Genomic DNA, 19,927 nt, shown 5'->3' with positions numbered 1-19,927 from the left:
TCTTTATTATTATTTTTTTTTTATGCCTCACTCTCTTCATGTAAAGACTGAACCGCGTAGAAGCTTTTGCTCAAATTTAAACTCCACCACACTCTTCAGTTTTATAGATGCCATGTTCATTTTTCAGGAATGTTGTGGTAATGATATGCACAATTTACAATTTAAAACAGTATTTGTGACAATCTTGATCAGCCTTCGATCCGGAATGCTACGTGCTGATGTGTATTGAAAGATGTGAAAGATGTCTACGTAAAGATCATTACAGCTGACACAGAGCCTATTAGTCCACAATTTGAAGAGCTCACGTAAATCACAAGTAAAGAATTCATAAAACACGGTTGCGTATAAATATGACTTATGTTGTGTAATCTTTAGTCAGACGTGTTTCTGGCAAATGCTCACTACTGCATTTTTTCTTGTATGGAGCTGTTTGTACTCACGTCATACGACACACCAATGAAATGTCGCCTTCCCGACTGCACCAAACTAAATTACACTGGCTTATTACCGATGCACACAAGCCAGCCCGTGCCAAAAAAGAGATTTCTTTAACATTTCCTGTTAGTAAAATATATGTGGGCAAACATTACGCCTGCACCAAGTGGAATTTATCAATAGTCAGCTCCTTTATAAGAAACAGCAGGGGACTTGTGTATGTGACGTTGATGACCTATGCTGGTGTGAAGAAAAACATGGAAGGCAGAAACATTCATTCTTCCTGCGTTGTGAACTGTGTTATGAACTAGACCCTTACCTAAAACAGCTAAAATTGCAAGGAAAATATTAGTTTGAATTAAGACTGTAGAAATGAATTGAACGGCGCACTCATTAGTGTCTCCAGGCTGCAAAACATTTGCTTTAAAAGAAAACAAAATACAAATAAAATCCGGCAACTCCGGCAACTGTCTCATGACCACTATAACAGGTATCGTGTAGCATGCTAATTGTAGATAAGAAAGCTGTGTAGGCTACACGATCCTCTTCTGTGAGGATGTGTGTGGATCTGTGCGAGTTATAGGTTTGAAAGGAAAGGAACTATCTGGCAACAAACACAGGGGCAATTCCTATGCAGCCTCTCCCATTTGTTTTCCTATCAAATGATAATAAAAGTTTTCACAGTAAAACACACACACGCGCACAGCGAGCGAGCACAAGTCTCGGTTGGGAGACGCAGGTGCCTTCACCTGAGTGTGCATAGCAGAGTGAAGAATTGTGGGTGAGGCCACCTCATAAATTACCCAGAAGTCTCAGCGGGGGCCTTGAACTTGTAGAGAAATTGCTAGAGTTGTTCCAAAAGGTGCTGCAGTGTGTGTGTGTGTGTGTGTTCAGTACAACAGGCACGCCTGTTGATTTATTGCAGAGGAACAACCCTGCATCTAATACTAGGGAGCTACATATTCATAATGTAACTTTGAATTTCCCTGTGTGCAAATCAGTTCTAGTTGGTCTTCAATGTGTTTGTAGGAACCTTTATTACAGTTTTTTAAACTACATTTTATGGACAACTGGGATCTATTGATTTAACAGGTTGAATTGGAATTATGGCTTACTGAAGGTTGCTGGCTGTGCATCTCTCAGACTACGGCATATTCTTAAAACAAGTTGGGGTTTTTTCTTTACTGAATAATAATTCCGTTTTACAAGTGTTGCCAAATCCGTATTTATGTATAAGCGGCAATAATGTCTATGAGTAAACCAACTTCACGAAACATCCCCAGGCTTTGGCAGCTTTTAAGGGGGAAGCCACTTCTGAAAGTTGTCATCACATCTTTATACCACAAAGTAATTGATTTAAGAGAAAATTGGGAGAAAAAATATACTGTAGTTGGTGTGTGCGTGCATGTATGCATGAATAACTTGGTCAGAGACGCACTGGTGTGGGGATGTAGGAGTGAAGTGAGAGTTAAAAAAAACCTCCAAACTCCCTCTTTAAGAGGCTTTTAATTAAAGGGGGAATATTACGGAAAATGTACATTTTAATTGCTTGTACACACACAGCTGGGTCTCTGGAGTGCCTGCCCGCACAGACTAGCTCAACATTCATCTTTTTTAAGAACTCCACACTATGTCACTAATTAGTTGATCTGACTGTGATGAAGAAGCTGAAAAATCTGCATGTGAAAGGGAGCTCAAGTAACAATTGTTTGTGCTTCAATGGTAGCTCAAGACATCCACAGTTCTTGCTACCAAGGTGACACCCATCGATATGTCCCATTTCAGTCATCCGTCAATCGACTGTATTGTAAGCTCCCGTTGGAGGCTGCTTTTATTGTGTCGCAGAGATTGCTAAAACGTTTGTCCACTTACATTAATCCCTGTTTGACACCAAAGTTTCAGCCGGGGCACAAAATGGTTGACCAGAGTCTCCAGTTGTCTGAGTAAAACGTTGTAGATCCTCTAATTGAGTGACACGCAGGCACGCACATTTCTTGGTAAACAACACTTTGATTCAGATATGTTGTAATAAAGCCCTGTATGTATTTTTAATTTAACTCTCACTAGGCTACGTTCACGCTGGAGGTCATTCGCTTTTTTATGTGACATGGGGGGCGAGGCGTGGTGTTACGAGTCATCATGTGGCCATTTCTTTTTTGCTTTGACTTGTGAGCGCAAACTTCAGATACAAGCGTTGTATGGTGGCAGCAAAGTCAACTCACTTCACAATAAGCAGCAGTTTGGCAGCTACTGACCTACTCTTTACAAGGCTTAAAGCTGTTTGATGCCACGCCCGAATGAAGTTTACTGCCAAACCTGACAGCAAAACAAAGAGAATTACAAGTTATGTCTTTTCAAACAGCCAAACAACTTTGCCTTAGGAATGCCAACTGCTAGCTTAATGCTAATAGAAAACTCCATCCATGGCTAACCATTAGTATCGAGAGTCGCGCTGTTTCGACCCTTTAAGCAACGGATATTTCAAGTGGTGGAGCAGTATAGGTAGACAGACAGCAGGCAGCTTGTTGAGTCAGTTGATACAGTAATAGTGACTCTTTTTTGTTTGTCTGTATGATTGTATTATCTTGCCCCCTGTGTATAAGGCAGGCACACCATAAGGAGCAGCAAATGAATTGAATTAAATCATGAGAAAATATCTTAATCATTTACATTCTATTTAATTTGGTTATTAGTATACATTTTATAAAGAACAACAACATTACGGACCACCCACATGACACATTTTTTTTGTTTGTTTGTTTGTTTTTGGGGGGGGGGTGACCAGCATGGATTAATGGCATTTCCATTTATTTCAATGAGGTACATTTGGCATACAACTGTTCTGAGTTACAAGAATGGTCACAGAATAAATTAAACTCATATCCCAAGGCTGTATTAAACAAAAATAATCCCTCGCATGTGCAAAAGCTAAAAATGAACTGACAGTGTAAGTAGTTTGAAAACAGTTGAATATGGCAGCACTGCAGGCGCATTGTCTGGCCCACATTTTCTAATTACTCCTGATAATGATGTAAGCAACACGCCACCCACACACACACCACAGATCAATACACAATTGCATTGACAATTAGTATCATTAGAGTATAGCGAGGGAAGGGGATTTGTTGAGCTAAATTCTCCTCAGAGAGACCCACAGAAAGGTCAAACAACATGAAGAACTGAGCTGCTCGCACACACTAGCTGCATGATGTCTCTTCCAAAAGCTTTTCGAATGTCCCCTAATAACGAGATGAGAACGAGGCTTGAGTACAGAGCGGCTTTGACGTTGTTGGCTCACGCATCGGCTCTTTTGCACTCTTTCACACATGCGCTCTTTCGCACACATAGAGGTGAAAATCGGTCGACCGTGTGGGGAAAAAAACAAATTCCACATTCAGCAAATATTAACCTGAAAGGTGACCTAATAGCAGCAGTAACATAAACGGCCACCTGCACAATCAGTGTTCTCTTAGCTCACCTCATTTAGACTGCCAATTAACTCTGCTCATCAACTCGGGCTCAATTAATCAAGGCAAATTACTTAAACACTTTTGCCCACACACATCCATTCTGGGTATTCCACTAGAATAGGGTTGTGTATTACACGGTCCACAAGTGAGTTACACCCATTAAATGATATTCATCATGATGGATTTAATAAGGTTAAGAGCGAGTCTCGCAGAGTCAATTCTCCTTTGCTTTGTCTGGAACAACATTTGGAATATTTCTTGCTTACTCAAGTTAGACTCATGAGGTCTAATCGGAGTAATAAAACGCTTCCAGTTACATCAGGTAAACGATCATTTGAATAGATTTTTGTTTGGGCATTCGCTTTGGTCTTTCGTTTTCATTCTAATGGGAATACAGTACAAGGCTCCATGTGAACCCGGCTAATGATCATTTCTCACAACACTTGTATGACTAGCGTTGCAATGACCGTGTATGATTTGCTTTTTCATTATACGACACTCACGTTCAGCCTCACCATATTACAAATGTCTTTCGTCTCTGCTGCGTGATTGTAGCGCTTCTCTGCTCTCCGACTATTTAATCCTTGAATGAACGCCCACATCTAGCATCCCTTTCTACTTTGCAACACACAGCATGGCTTCTTTTCTTTGCCGAACTCAAGAATTGGTTTGTTTTCTTCTCTTCTGCGATGCCTTTCTCATCCCACACGAACTTTGGAACAGTCTTGCTTTCACGTGCGCTCTCTCAGTGGAACTGGTTTGTATCGATCCACTTTCGAACCAAAGAAAAGGTCAGGGGTTCACTAATAAAGCTCGGGGACAAAAACAGACACACAAACATGACTACAAGTATACTCAAACACAGGAGACAATATAGCTAGGTACTAGCATGAAGGTGCTGTGCGTGAAGACCAAACATTTCAGCTAACAGGAACCACTGTGCCCATGAACATATCATGCTAATGATTGCCAGGGGCCAGAAATTATGATGCGGCACAAATAGGAAGTCCAAACTGGGACTAGTGGAGCTCAGGGGTCATCAATCACCACTGTGTGTCTAACAGCTGCGCAGGCATCCCGCTCTCCTCCCCTGCCTGCCCTTTGCACCACTGTAACGCAGGGTCAAGCTAAACAGCTTTCCCACACTGCTCAGTCAAATGCAGTTGTATGCGAGACATTTAGGAGTTTGAAAACACATTTGAAGTTGTGGGGAAGCAGTCGGTGAGACTTAAACACCACTAGCTTAAGAGTTCAAGAGCTGGAAGGAAGGACGGAAGGAAATTGCCAGTACACAGTAGAGCCAGATTAGTTGAAGGTATAGGGGTGGAAAATAGGGGTGTCTTTTACTATTAGCTAACCTGGCAGCTGGTAGAGACCGTGTTTATTCACTATCAGTACTGAAGGCTCGTTTAGGCTCCATGTTGATTTACCTTTGTAACAAGGTATAATCACTACTGGATGAGAAGATTTAATTCTTTTTTTATTTTTTCAGAAAAAAATATCTTACTGAATGTACTGGCACTTCCACTTTCTATGACTGTGAATATTGACTTGGATTTTTTTTGTTTGGGCCCACATCTTATGTGATTGTGAATTAACAGCACTAACCTTCCTCATTACAGTCAAGAAGTACACTATTTTGCTTCCGTTCCTTCAAAATGTGGTTGATGAACAACTCCACACATTCACCGGAAATGATCACTACATCGATTAACTGATTCTTTGGCCCATCCCTACTTCACAATAACACTTCTACAGATTTCAAAGGAGAAGAGAACCGACAATTGAGTCACAGAATGAAACTGTATGCAATTAATAATGGAACTAAGGTATAAAGACATAACTGACTTCACTGTGTGAATTGTTGTTATAGCATCTTAGCCCAGGAAGCAAAATTAGAGTGTCTTTCAACTATTTAGTCATTTCAAATTATACCAGCTCGCGCTCAGGCAGCAAAGATTATATCTAACATTCATGTGAGGTCAGATTTAAGGTCTTTCGGTCCACTGACTGAGGTTATGGTCACCAGTCATTGGTGGGCAGCTGACATGAGGTCATTGCTTGAGGGCAATGGAGCAGGCATCATTAACCTGAGGCTGACCCTCAGGCCTCGCTGCTGTCATCCGGCTTGGCCATTGTCTTCATTTTACATCATGATTGCAGCCATCTTGTATAGAATATTAATCATCTGTAGGGTTATGATAACTCATGAGAGAATATATACCTAAGCCCTGACCACAATCATTCTGAGCGTCAGAGGAGATTTGGTGCAGAAGATGGAATATAAGAAAGTATTTCAAGCTCACAAGAATGTAAATTACCTTGATGAAAGAAGATTAGATAGATTACTACAGATAATAGTTTTAATGTCCTTATCATTTAACATGAAAGCTTAAGCAATAACAAGAGGGTCAACAAACCTCTCTCTTTTTTTTTTTAACTTGCCTGATTCTGATGCCAAAACTCACTGGACCCACATGAATAAAATATGAGGTAAGACTAATCAGCCTCATTGAACAAGATCGGCAAGCTTCAGCACAGCAGACGCTGTTGAGCGCATTAGGCGCAAGACCTGAGCATCAGAATAGTCACGTGATCTTATATACAATGTTTAAAAAAAAAAAAAAAACACACACTAAACTACTGAATGGCACATTTTAGCCTTTCTCACCTTATGCTTCTATACTTTGTACAAAGACACACTCTTTATGTTTCTTTTGCAAAAGGGCAAGGGTCCAAAAGAAATAAATGAGTTCCTGTTTTCTGAATCAGAGCTATTGTCTGTGCGACAGGCCGTAAAAAGAAAAATCCAGCAAAAAAAAAAAAAAGAAAGAGACAACCACTGAACTGGAAAGATAGTTCCTTTACAGAGGGTTTGATGATGAAGAGGGAGAAAGGAGGGTGAATAAGCCTTGGCTAGGTCCTTCACATCACTTACACTACCGAACAAAACACACCTGAACTCAGTCAAATGACGACCATGAAGAGAAGGGTTACGACAAAGCATCCAGCTCTTTTAGACAACAGAGTCTGTGTTTAGTGTGCAAAGAGGCCTTCTGATAGAAAGAAGGTCACTTGCATTTAAAGAAAAAGCTTTCAATTGTTTTGTTTTCTAACTAAAATGTACTGAAAGTGAGCATGTTGGTCGGGGTGAATATAATGGTTTCCCAAACTACAATGGCCGGAGAACCAAAACAGGTGGTTGGCAAAAAGAAACTGTTGTCGTGTGCTTTGCATGGTTAAACAATGAATTAAAGAAATAAATATAAGTGAAATAATTTAATAACGCACATAAAATATTAACATGTATGAGAATGAGTAGTTTGAAGCAGCTGTAGCTTCATTTGTGGCAATTCAGTCACAGCAAATGTTTGATTGCCGAAAATGCCTCAAAAGTGCATTTTTGGTTTCGAGGCGAAATACTATTATCACCGAAACAGGATGTTATAATGACGAAAGCAAAAATCGCAACAAGCACACACTTGCTCGAATAAAGGCTAACGCGCCGGCGCCGTAGCAGCTTAGAAACTCGGTGCCTGCCGGAGGGCTCGCCTCACTAACTCGCGGGTCATCCGCCTCTCGTGCTCCGAGAGTCTGAGAAAAAGCTCTTTGTGAATGAACACCGTGGTTAGCCTCACATAGCTAGCTTTGGCTAGTCCAGAAGCAAGATCACGATGCGAAGTGGCGCTTCATCACCGGAATATTGTCTAATAATGTGCAGTCACAAGGGTAAGGGTTGAGGAAAGAATACCTCAGAATTATTGTGCGGACTAAATTGGCCTGATCAAGACTACTTTTCAAGTTTACACAATGTTAGAATTTGCATCACAGTAATCCCCGCTCCATTACAGGGGTTACTTTCCTGATCAACATACATAAGACATACACGATATATAGCTGAGGATTACTGTAACCCGTGATTTTGTTCATGATAATGTAAAAGGGAATAATGTACTTGTTAACGTACAATTTCCTCTGTGGCCAGTTTTCTGGATGGTAAAACAAAGACAAATATTTGAAATCACTTACAGAGTTGATGCATGCGAGTTCCTTGTTGAGAAGCCACGGTAAGGAGAGCTTCCCATCTCCCTTGTAACAGGACTGAATCCTTTCCTTGATTTTCTCCTTTATTCTCCTCAGGGTGAATAGGCACAACGCTGACTCTTTGGGTGGTTTGGCTCGATTCTTCTGACCCTGAGAGAAGACAGTGAAGAGGATGTCTTCGTTCTCAGAGATCCCCAGAGAATTTGCCAGTTGACGCCCTGGTCGGGCCAAATAGGCGTCCTGAACCAGGCGGTACTCGACGCCGTCTTTAGTACAGCCAATGGGGAACTCGACGTAGGAGTAAAATTTGGGGTCATCAACACATAGGCGTACGATTTTGGAGGTGAAGAACTGCTCGCCACTGGCGTCAGGAGAAGTGAGCTGAGTATCCAGCTGCATTGTCAGATAATACACAAACTGTTCACTGCTGAAGCTGTACACGTAGTATATGTCAAAAGCAGGGAACTTGGACAAAGTATCAGATGGAATCTTGAGCTGAGAGGAGACAAACTCATCTTGATACACGAAGCTAAACATATCCGCATTTTCTTCGTTCTCCATCAACTTTCGACTGGAAAGGGTTGGGAAGTACTCTGACTTGCCATCAATGGGAGTTCCAATGAACAGCTTGCTCGTTGGGCTATGAGGGGAGCTGATAATGACTCCTGACATGGTCCCGGACTCGGCCACACTGGACAGGTAGTGTTCCTTGCGATGGTGAGGCTCACCCAATTTGAAGAGGTCATCCAGACGTAGAAATTGGCAGATCCCCTGCGACGTGCTACCACAAGCAATGAGGCGATTCTGGGCATAGTCAATGAGTAGAAGCTTGTTCACGTTGGGCGTCTGAGCCAGGTCATGCGGACACGACTGGACACTGGGCGGAGGGTAACACTTTTCGTTGTCCACCACCGGTCCGGTCATGTGGCTACGCAGCTTGGTTAGGTTGCTGGACAACTTGAAAATCCAGTTGACAGCTCCCACATAGACTTCTCCAGTTTTGTTGTGAATTGCCAAATGCGTAAGCCCCCACTCTGCAGGTGCGAATCGTTTGAAAGTTGGCGGCTGACCTCCACAGAAGGATGAGGTCATGATAAGTAAAAGCCCAAACACAGGAAACAGGTTCCCGAGAACAGGGGAAACTGTTGATCGAGCTTGTGAGCACATGTTTGGTCTGTCTCGAGGAGAGGCCTGGGGGGGAGGGGGATTTGACAGAGAGGAGGAGGAGCGCAAACGCTGCTACTTGAGTTCCGAGTCAGGATTTTAAGTCTTTTTGGTCTACTGTCAAGGTACAAATGACAAGTATGTAAAGAAGACAGAGGAAGATGAAGTGGGGAAACAAACACTTCTATTGATCCACTGTCCCGTTCACGGCGTTGCACACCATCATCAGGAACATCATCCACACAGGAACGTGCTGCGAACCCTAAAAGGCAGAGAGAAAAACACTGTTAGTGACTGAGGAACATTTCCTATTGATTATGCATCAAGCATGGAGCGGCCTTAAAGGCTCACAAATTAAACAGGCAAAATGAGGAGGGGAAAAAAAAAGCTGACATTTGCCACCGTGATGAATTAATGATATCAAATCAAGTCTGGAAGGCAAATGTGTGTTGGCATTTAATTATGAGGGAAGATAGCAGGGGAGGCATAAGCCAATTATTGAAGGCTCTGTACATATAATATAAGACTTTCTGGAATGAGTAATGGACACAACATTAAAATCAGTAATATTTTATAACTTCAATCAGATGAAGCAAATGTTTGATCACGCGCCAGCGTGCATTGTTACATCAGAAAACAGTTCATAGCCAGGTCTCCTGTCACAGTATGAATGGGGTCAACACTATCCAGTAACCCTTACTATAATTATTCAAATGCCGGCATTGAGATTGAGTCTTCTGAATTATTTGCAACAAATCAAGCAATATATCACCTTCCAAACCTTCCATATGCATAGCCTAATTATTAATCATCGCTACATCACTATATAGATCGGTGCTGACATCACATGGCTGACACTAAACAGGGGACTTTCCTATTTCTTACACGTTCATCCATACAGAACATGTTATGCTGAAGAGCTGGTTCTCAGCTCGCTGAACTGGTGCAGAATCAGAAATAGCAATAGACACCTTGTAACTATGATATTTAGAGTTGGTGCCATGTGTGCGCTTCTACTACAGACCAATTTCTGCTCCCACCGAGCAGAGATCTCCTGTAAATGCTGATTATGCCAAACTGAACGCTAAAGTCCCAGGGAAGCCATGCTTCAATTTCACCCTGACAATCAAAGTGTCTCCACAAACAGTGTTTTATGACCACTTCAAATCGGAAAAGATGAGAATCATTATGGACCCCAGGAAGGTAAGATGAGGGGGAAGGCAAAAAACATTACATGGGGGATAATCAAATGGAGTCCCGGGTTTCTGCCTCCTGCTCTAAGTGTGGTGGCACACTCAAGAGCAAGGCTATCCATCGATCAATCAATCAAGGAGAAGGTCAGGTTGTCGGCTAACCAGGCTCAGAGGACTGAATAAGGGCTTTCAAATGTACATTTCTTATCGTACGTGGAGCGAGAGCAAGTGGGAACAGCATACCACCTGGTCGTTACAAGCTTCAGGTAATTTACTCAAAATCAAGACAGCAGTGTGTAGTGCATTTAACTCATTCACTGCCGGGCATTTCCAGACCCTCTTGTACACTAACATTTGAAATTTTTGAAAAAAATATAAATAAATTCCTGGGATTGAATAGCTGGACTGTGAAAAGACAAATACATTCGTCAATGGCAGTGAACGAGTTAAAATGAGGAATGACATCTATCCGTGTACTTGATCCTAGCATGTTTGATGACAGTAGAGCACGGAAACAGAATAAGCATGTACCCGTATAATGAAGATGAGAAAAGATGGTGAGGAGAATTTCTCTTTGACCAAAACTGTCCAAAATGATGTGATACCAAATTAAATGGCTAATAATGGCTGCGTGGTCCACGTAGTTGAATTTCCTCACAGCTGGCGCGGCAATCGATTTGTACTTAATGCAGCGGAACTGGATGGATAGGCTCCTACTACGCCTGTCACCAAGTAGATGATGCATATAAATACGTTTTGCACATTCAGTACTTCAAATAATAGGTCTAGCAGGGTTCACTGGGTGACACATTAATTTAGCTATCATTCCCTGTGAGCAATGTATTAAAAAAAGGGAACATGGGGTGAGAAAAAGACAAGTATTGGTCTTGTTCATAGAACCGGGCTCAAAGTTAGCTAGGTTCAAGAATCCAATTTTCGCAAGGCCAAATGTATAGTAGATTAAAAACATATGAGCACTTTCATCCCATTAGAGAAGGTAATTACTCGAGGGTAATAAGAAACCGATATGATTTTATTTGTGGAAAAAAACGGCTCGAACACAATAAAGTATCAGTACATCTCAAAATAACACTTTAAAAAGCCCCCCCCCCCAAAAAAAAAAACTATAAAGGCGCTAAAAGGACGGCAGGTGATGCACAAAAAGACATCGGGAATAAAAGAGTGGGTGATTTATTAGCGAGGGCCAGCAGGCGCCAAACAAAAGGCAGCTCCTGCATTTTAATTAGTGCTCCATATGCACTTGAGCAACAGACCAAGGATGAAGCACTTGAACACAACACATGCAGGAGCAAGGTTCCGAATGAAGTTACCAAATATTCAACAACCTGGCCCACATTGTCCCCCCTTGGACATAAACCGCCGCATTACCAAAATGAACAAGGTCCTTCAAATGACTGCAGATGGCAGTTTGTAATGCTGCGGCGTAAAAAGGACAGCTGCCGCGTTATTTTCAAGTGAAGCATACGAGCATAGTGAAGAATGAGTGAACAAGGAGGAGACCAAATTAAGATAAATAAATACAACATTTTTCGAATGACTGGCTTCTTTTTAGCTGCCTTGATTCCGTCACCCTCTTTATTGAGAGTGAAACAGAGGGAAGGGCGCTAGGGCAGACTGCGAGCCACATCTGGCACCAGCCAGGGAACAACACGTCAATCATTTCAAGGCAGGAGCGCAACTTTGGAATGCGCAGCCAGCGTGTCAACTGGGGGTGTTATCACATCAGGGAAAAACTTTATAGTGAACTGGCAGCGAGGTGGTCGAGCTGATTGGATTTGAGAACGGGGTGCCCTTTGCATTGACAGGGAACCGCGGTACGTCACAACCGACAGGGAATAGTAATGAGGGATGCCGAGTGAGGTGAGGAAAAAAAACGGGAAAAGGCTTGCAGGGTCATTGCCTTGACCCGAGATAATTTTGTTTAGCTTGACAGTAGTGGGAATCCCGCAAAGAGGCGATGGTGGTGTTTTAGGTCAAGCGATGAGGTTCCAGAGCCTCTTGTGAGTGGAGTCGAGGTCATCGCCTCCTCTTTCCCGTTTCCTCAAACCTGTCCACTCAGATAATGGTCGTTGCTCACCCCGGTGTGGTGCTGATTTATTGCCTGTGGCATATCAATTACAACATTCACAACTGAAGGGGAGAAAGAGGAGAAGGTTGCGCTGGAGAGATGATGATGATGATGATGAGGAAGGAAGTGGAAGGGCCCTCAGACAAATTCTCTGCCCTCCGCACTGCATCACACAGCATGCGGATCACGTCTACTATCGGAGAATATGAAGTGCCGCAGATTAAGTAAGTAGACTTGGCGACAAAAATGGTGGCGGTGTGACCCAGAAATAGATATTAGACCAACATTCCCTTGCCTATACTCAGTTTAGAAATTTGACTATATTGTGTACTGGGCATAAAATAGTCTACGGTGTACATTGGCTAAATAAATGACATGAATTCATTAGAACAAACATGAATCAAAAAACTCTAGATGTGCCTGCATACACTAAAATAAATAACAGCATTTTACTGTGAATGTATTGGTCCACAGTTTTGCACCGCTGGAAAAAAAAAAGGCTCTTAAAATTAATGCAAATTCTAAACACACACACGCGCACACACCATCATCTCATGCACAAGTCAATTATGCATCCCTACCATAGCATATTTGGAAATGCGACTCCAAGAAATATGACTTAAAAGACTCGAATTGGACACACTCCAACCCATGCACACCCTCAGCCTGTTTGCGTGTGTGTGTGTGTGTGTGTGTGTGCATAAATATCTATGCATGTGTGTGTGCATGTGTCTGTATAGATACATTTCATGAACAAGTGCGCATATGAAACCAAGACCAAAAAAATATTTTAAAAAAAAAACATATATAAATATAAATATATATATATATATATACTTATACATATAGTGTATACGGTTCTCTATTTTAATCTGCTCCCCACCTCTACATTTAGCAACCAACACACACCAGAGACTGGAGATTTATCCAGGAGAGGAGAGGCCTAGAGGATAGAACAGCAAGAGAAGACTGCAGGAAGCGGGGTTGGAGGTGGGGTGATGGGGGTTGGGGGCTGCATGGTTAGAGAGGAGGTAAAATAGTAGGGGGGCCAAGTCCTGAAGCCATAATCCTCTCCCAGGGTCTGCCTAATCTAGCAGTCACTATCTGCATATGGAAAGAATGGATTACCATCCCCCAAAACACTGATGGGTAGATGACAGAGGGAGAGCAATCCCTAGACAGACAAACAATCTCATAACAAAAAAAAAAAAATCAACGAGTTAAGAAATGGGATGTTGTTTTTCTTCATTCCGGAACAGGTTTTATTCAAATCCTACGCTACCACTGACAAACTTACATTTGCGCAGTTGGAATCAGTGCAATGTATGGCCTATAAAGAAGTCAGTTTCATAGAAAGAGAGCTCAGAGCAGGCCGGGATTCTAAAACGGTTTGCACGCAATAAACGAATATGTGAAAACAGCGACAAAGCCGTTACTCTGACTGCATGGGATTATCAGAGAATGTCAACATAATTGCAAAGGATCACTGGAATACTATGAAAAATCATACAAGCCCAGCTGTCATTGTGCAATTATTCTGCATTATGTGTATTAGTAACAGCAAAAGGATTCTTAAGAGTGTCTCTTTCCAATACAGCGGGAACATCAAAGAATGAACACAATCTGGTCAACATCAGATTTTAGAGAGTTGACCAACAATATTTGCATTTTTTTTTTTTAAATAATGGAAAATGAATTCATTTGCTTTAGAAAATTTTTGAGTCGCTGTAAAGTGAAAATGAATTCTGTAAATTTGACAACGTAGAATGGTGTTTGCAAGCCTGCCGAATCTGAATCATTAAAACAATATAAAAATGAATCTCGAAGTATAAAAAATTGTTTCGACAAAAAAAAAAAAAAATTAACAAATTGAAATTATTATTATTATTTTTAGCGATTGTTCCAGCTCTCAAACGCTGTGTGTGTGTCATCTGAATACGTGAAACCGCGCCCTCTGAAAATTGGATGCCACTTGGCCTAGCATCTTTCTTATGCCGGTCCTCGAGAGACCCTATCCTGCCTGTTTTACATGTTTCCCTCCTCCAAAACAAATGATCAGGATCATTATCAGGCCTCTGCAAAGCTTGCTGATGAGCTGATCATTTGAATGAGGTGTGCTGGAGTAGGAAAACATCGAAAACAGGCTGGATTGGGGCTCTCAGGGACCGAACTTGGCCACCCGTAGCCTAAACGTTCCTACATCCAGCATTTGAGCACAGCATACATAACACTTGCAAATTCATATGAGCTAACAGAAACTAAATCCATCCATAAAAAAAAAAAAAAAAAAAAAAAAAAAAGTCAATACTCTGCATCTAAGGAGAACATCCAAAACACGAGGTAAAATATTTCAGGACGCAAAACCAACTGTCCCTGAGTTGTATTCTATTGATCCAGCAAGAGAAGTTAGAGTTCAGTGGAGGTATAAAACCGGCAGTATTGTATTTTTGTGGCATCATGTATCATTTCCTTTCTCCCTCGGCGGGAGGGCAGAAGCCTGCCAGGTAAGCTTTGCAGGAGGTTATTGTGCCAACACACATCCACATACAGAAACTTGTCTTTCGGGACAGGTGGCCTGCAAAAAATTCCGATGTAATGATTAGGGCTGTGCAATTAATCGAATTTCACGATTATTGCACTCCACGATGACAAAACTGGAATAATCGTAAAAAATGATTATTAATACAGTTTGCTTACATTTACGCCTTATTTTTTGGCTTTCATAATAACTAATTATATACATTTTGTTTGGTCCAAAAGGAACTTACATAATTATAGTGTTTCATTTTTTACATTTAAACATTTTCTTGTTTTGTACCAAGAGACAAATGATCGTTTGAACAATCGTGATTTCAATTATTACCAAAATAATCGTGGTTACATTTTTTTTCCCATAATCGAGCAGCCCTAATGTACCGGTAATGTATGTGTAATTAGTTCAAATCCAGACTATCCCACTTTTGCCTACTGGCCATCTCTGTTCCGAAGCATACACGGGAAGAAGGCGTGAAGCGATGTACGTGCACTGAGGCGGAAGTAGCAAAAAGTGCGTGGATAGTTGCTTCTTGTTTGTGCAAGTGACAGCTGCCACCCAAAGACCATAGTCCGACTATGCGCACTACATCATATAAATTACTCTTGCTCACACACACACACTTCTGTTTCAGCACATTGTGATGCTGATTAAATATCTTCTGTAAATATAATGAGAGACAAAACTGTACTTGCATTGGCAGTTATGTGTGTATGAACAGCGCACGGTTGTCCTTGCTGCCAGCATGTGCAAGAGATAGAACAAAGAGGGCTACACGCACATTTAACACACTTATGTCGGCTCTGTTAATATGAGCGCTGACCCTAAGTCAGCCCCAAACAGGAATGCAGAGGGAATGTGTTGTGGACACACCTCAATGTGGAATTCAACACCTCCAACATATCCACAGAGTACGATGGGATGTGAAAGATAATCTGAGACAAGTGCGCATGTGTGTGTGTGTGCGTTTGTGTAAAGCTTTTTCATATTTCACATAAATTTTGACAGTATGCAAAACAATTAAAGCGTCGTGGAGTTTTTCAGACGCTTGTTTGGATGGTCTATGCCTGATTTGGCTGGTGAACACAGAGTTCAGTATCTCCAAGGCATAGAGCTGTTGTGGTTACAATAACACATTTCAGCAGACAGACTGTTTTCATCTCCATCTTTATATGGACTTCTAGCCCCTCTGGACCTCACTTCATTGAATTCTCTTATCCTCATATATCCTCTTTCAGTGGTGCCACACACATTTCTCTGCATTTCTCCAATTGTGAAGACTCACAGTCCTAAAGAAACCTAAACGAAACACGATATTACCTTAAATGTACATGAAATGGACAGAAATCTTAGGACATTTAATCAATCAAGAGGTGGGCTTGGGGCCATTGGAAGCGATTTTGAACATTACCACGGCGTTGTGTGTAGCAACGGAGTGGGTCGTAGGTGTTGAAATTAATCATCCAGAATAGTCGACGCAGCAGCATGCAGACGTGAACAATTCCGCATCAATGCTGTGGCAGACAATAATCGATCATAACAGCGCGTTGCATAAAACGTCTTGTGGTTTGTTGTCTATGATAGTCTCGTCCAGAGGATTATAGCTCTGGTCTCATCTAATTGGCATCATTCGTCACTTAAGTGACAGGACAAAATGATGGTGGCGACGCTGCCAGCGAAAAGTTTAGTGCTCCCCAGACTTTTTAAAAGTGGATTTTTGGTCACATTTTGGATTTTACAAACAGACAGGGAAGCAAGAAGTAGGACAAAAATTAAATATAACGGTGACACCGCCAACTCGGGCTGTGGGGACCTTTATAGTGAAGGATTCACAACAGTATTCATATTGAAAAGGCTCCGTTGATTCCGTTGTGGAGCCACATAAAAGATTAGGTAATACCTTCTCTTTATGAAGAAACTACAGCTTGGAAAATTGTTCACACTACAAGCAGGCTAGGCCTAAACCAATTATTTCTACTGTGATTTAATGTAATGGCCAAAATTTCTGTTTAGTTTGTTTTAGATAAAAAGGAAGCTTAGAGTATAAGTAGGGATGTCACAATATTGGCAATATCGATATATCGCAATATTAAAATTGCCACGGTATATCGCCGTCGTCATGTCACGATATTAATAGCAGAAAATCTGTTTAAAAGCCCAAATTGTTTTCCATTTGTGCAATTTCAGCAGCCTCTGGTGGTTAGTTTATTAAGACCCACGCTCATCGCCAATAGGAGAGCATGACTGGCCAAGCCTATTTCTTTGTGAATGGTGTTATTATTAAATTTTTTTTTGCAATACCGTGCTTTTTTATACAGCATCGTGAGCTTTTTATATATGGCCAACCTTTCCACAATATCGTGATAATTACCGTATCGTAGGGGCGGGTAATATGACGATATTAGATCGTTAAGCGGTTTAACGTGTTAACGATCTCATAAAGCCGAAAGATCGCTTGATCGTCTACATGGCACATTCTAAACAGTTTGGCTCTATGGCGGCGCAAAGCCGCTGACGCGTATACCCGACCAACCAATCGCAGCACACACAGTGCACCGTACGTGACACTCCCCGCCTCCCTGTTTGTTTGTATAGCGGGAGGCTACAGCGGAAAGTCAGCACGAAGCAGAGTTGGTTCCGAAAAGAAACGCCACATCCACAGTGCCGATTTGGTTTGGCTTTTCCTCGGAGGAGAAAGCGCAAACCAGTTATTTGCAAAGTTTGCAGAGACTCTGTTCGGACATCTGCGCCGACAGCCAAAGCAAACGGACACATGGTAGCCAGAGGCAGCCGCTAGCTCCAAGCTAACGCAACCCATGGTAACGGTCATTAAACAAGAGCACTCCATATGAAAAAACAAGCAAGCAGTGTATAGAAGTAACTGAGGCAGTGACTTATTACCTTGCTGAAGACATGATTCCCATTAAAACAGTGGAAAACGAGGGGTTTAAAAGACTCTTCAAAGTACTAGACCTGTGTTACGAGCTGTGTTTTTATGTTTACATTATGTTACCTTTTATGTTTACATTCACTGCACATTTTGATAAAAATTGTCACTATTCAAATTAAAACTGTTCAGAAAGCTTAGCTTTGTCTTGTCTTGTCTTTTTTTTTCTTTTAGAGTTTTATACACATTTTAAACATGTTTTATATGTTTAACATGAGGAAAATGGTCAGAAATGTGCAAATTAGTCTTTAAAAAACGATGTAAAAAAAGAATCATGATAAAATCGTGATCGTGATTTTATTTTTATTTTTTTTTTAAATCGTGATATGATATTTTTGGCAGATCGCCCACCCCCACCGTATCGCGAGGTTCATATCGTGATATTACCGTATTGTCACATTTGGATATTGTGACATCCCTAAGTACAAGTATACATGACTGCTTGTATTTATTGATGAAAGCAAAACCATAGAAATACAGAAGCAAGTCATATCATGACATGTAATCGAATCGTTGACATGATCATCTTAATTACATATCTTAAAAGTAAAAGTGGTGTTCTTATAGACCAGGGACATATTTGATTGGGCCCACCGTGCGAATCTAAAAACTAACAATAACAACAACTTGAGCTCATAGAATAGGAGAATAACCATTTGTTTTGTTTGCATCACATTTTTTGTAGAATTCAAGTATTATCCTGATAGGAATTCATAAAAACAAAGCGCCAAATACTGTCGAAAAATAGCATCCCACCTATTGCAATGCAGCATGAGAAGAAAGAATGGTGTGGAAATTGTTTCAACAACCATTTGTGCCGATTCTACACACACATAAATCCAGCCCACGTTGAGTCGCCGCACAAAACCATACATGCACCGTCAGATTAGTGGTTTACGCTTTAATCTCTTGACTGGGTCTTTCTCTCCGTGACAAAAATCCTGTCTGTGTGAATGTGTGTGTCTGTGTCAGTGTGTTAAGAAGGTGGGTAAGATGTAGGTCAAGGCCGGACCGAGCCTGATATGATTCATACAGTAGTAGCGCGGACAAAAGTCCGGCTAAAACAACCGACTGAACCGGTATAGACGACTATATCATGACAGACTTTCTCAGGCTAAATGAACTAAAATACCATGAGTTGCACAAAAGTCAAACACTACACTACTAAATGCACACAATTAGATGTTGCTAGGCAGATGATTTGGGGGGGGGGGGGGGACTATTTTTGCAGCGCTGAAAATCTCAATAAACGTTGTTTTTCCCAATCAAGTCTAACCTCTTGTAGTTGACCTACCCGAAGAGATTAGCGATACATGGCATGGTTGTGTCAAAAGAAAAGCAATAGTCCCAGTGCGGAAGCTACATGGAAACACGCCCCTGTAGCGTGAATGGCGGTGAATGGGGTTTCTTCTTTCCCAACATGCATCTACATGGCAGCTGATGACTTAAATCAACATTGAAGAATGCTAGCCTCATTTAAGGTCAACCACAAACCGTTTCTCCTCCAAAAGCTATTCATATCTCCAACAATGCTGTGGTCAGAGCTTCCCAAACTGGTTGGGTAGGTGTTAAAGGGAAGAAAACGTGTCATGCCAGATTTAGTTAGTGAAAATTACATTGTAAATTAAGATACTAAGCAAGCGTTAAATAAAGGAGTGACTATCAGAAGAATCCATTATAATCATTCCAATAGCAACAGAACTGTGCAAAAATAACACTGTGTAATTGGATTTTACTGGTAAAGCAAACACATTCTTTGGTAATACTTTTCAGGGTTTATTTTTATTTTTTTAAGTGCAATTGTTGACAATCGGGCAATACTGGCAGTAGATGGGTCTTTTCATCAAGGAGAAAGGTCATTTAAAAAAAAACAACCCTTGTATCCTAATCTTTTAATCATGCTACATATATCGCCTCTCCTTTTAAGAGTGAATGTTTTCAAAGTGTGAGACTTGAGCCAAAAATCATCGGTAGCAGTTACACGGTCAACTTGCCCTCGGACCACACTAAAGCTGAAACGCTATGCCTTTTAAGGTGTATCCTGCGATTATT

The 19,927-nt window shown here is 41.3% G+C and overlaps 1 protein-coding gene across 2 annotated transcripts in view; it reads right to left on the bottom strand.

Annotated features, from left to right (window-relative positions):
• The window catches only part of plxna1b (plexin A1b), a 166,484-nt gene that overhangs the window by 124,166 nt on the left and 22,391 nt on the right, over nt 1-19,927 (bottom strand). For both annotated transcript variants that reach the window (XM_086040217.1, XM_086040218.1), the window contains exon 2: nt 7,935-9,375. In XM_086040217.1, the coding sequence (XP_085896343.1) occupies nt 7,935-9,116 (1,182 nt within the window). In that variant the 5' untranslated portion in view covers nt 9,117-9,375. The remainder of the gene's footprint in view (nt 1-7,934; nt 9,376-19,927) is intronic.

Source organism: Filicampus tigris, chromosome 9 (genome assembly GCF_054856515.1).
Source record: "Filicampus tigris isolate MCC_2025a chromosome 9, RoL_Ftig_1.0, whole genome shotgun sequence".
Lineage (NCBI taxonomy): Eukaryota > Metazoa > Chordata > Actinopteri > Syngnathiformes > Syngnathidae > Filicampus > Filicampus tigris.
The sequence above is the reverse complement of the archived record's forward strand: the minus strand, read 5'-3'. Positions and strand labels throughout refer to the sequence as shown.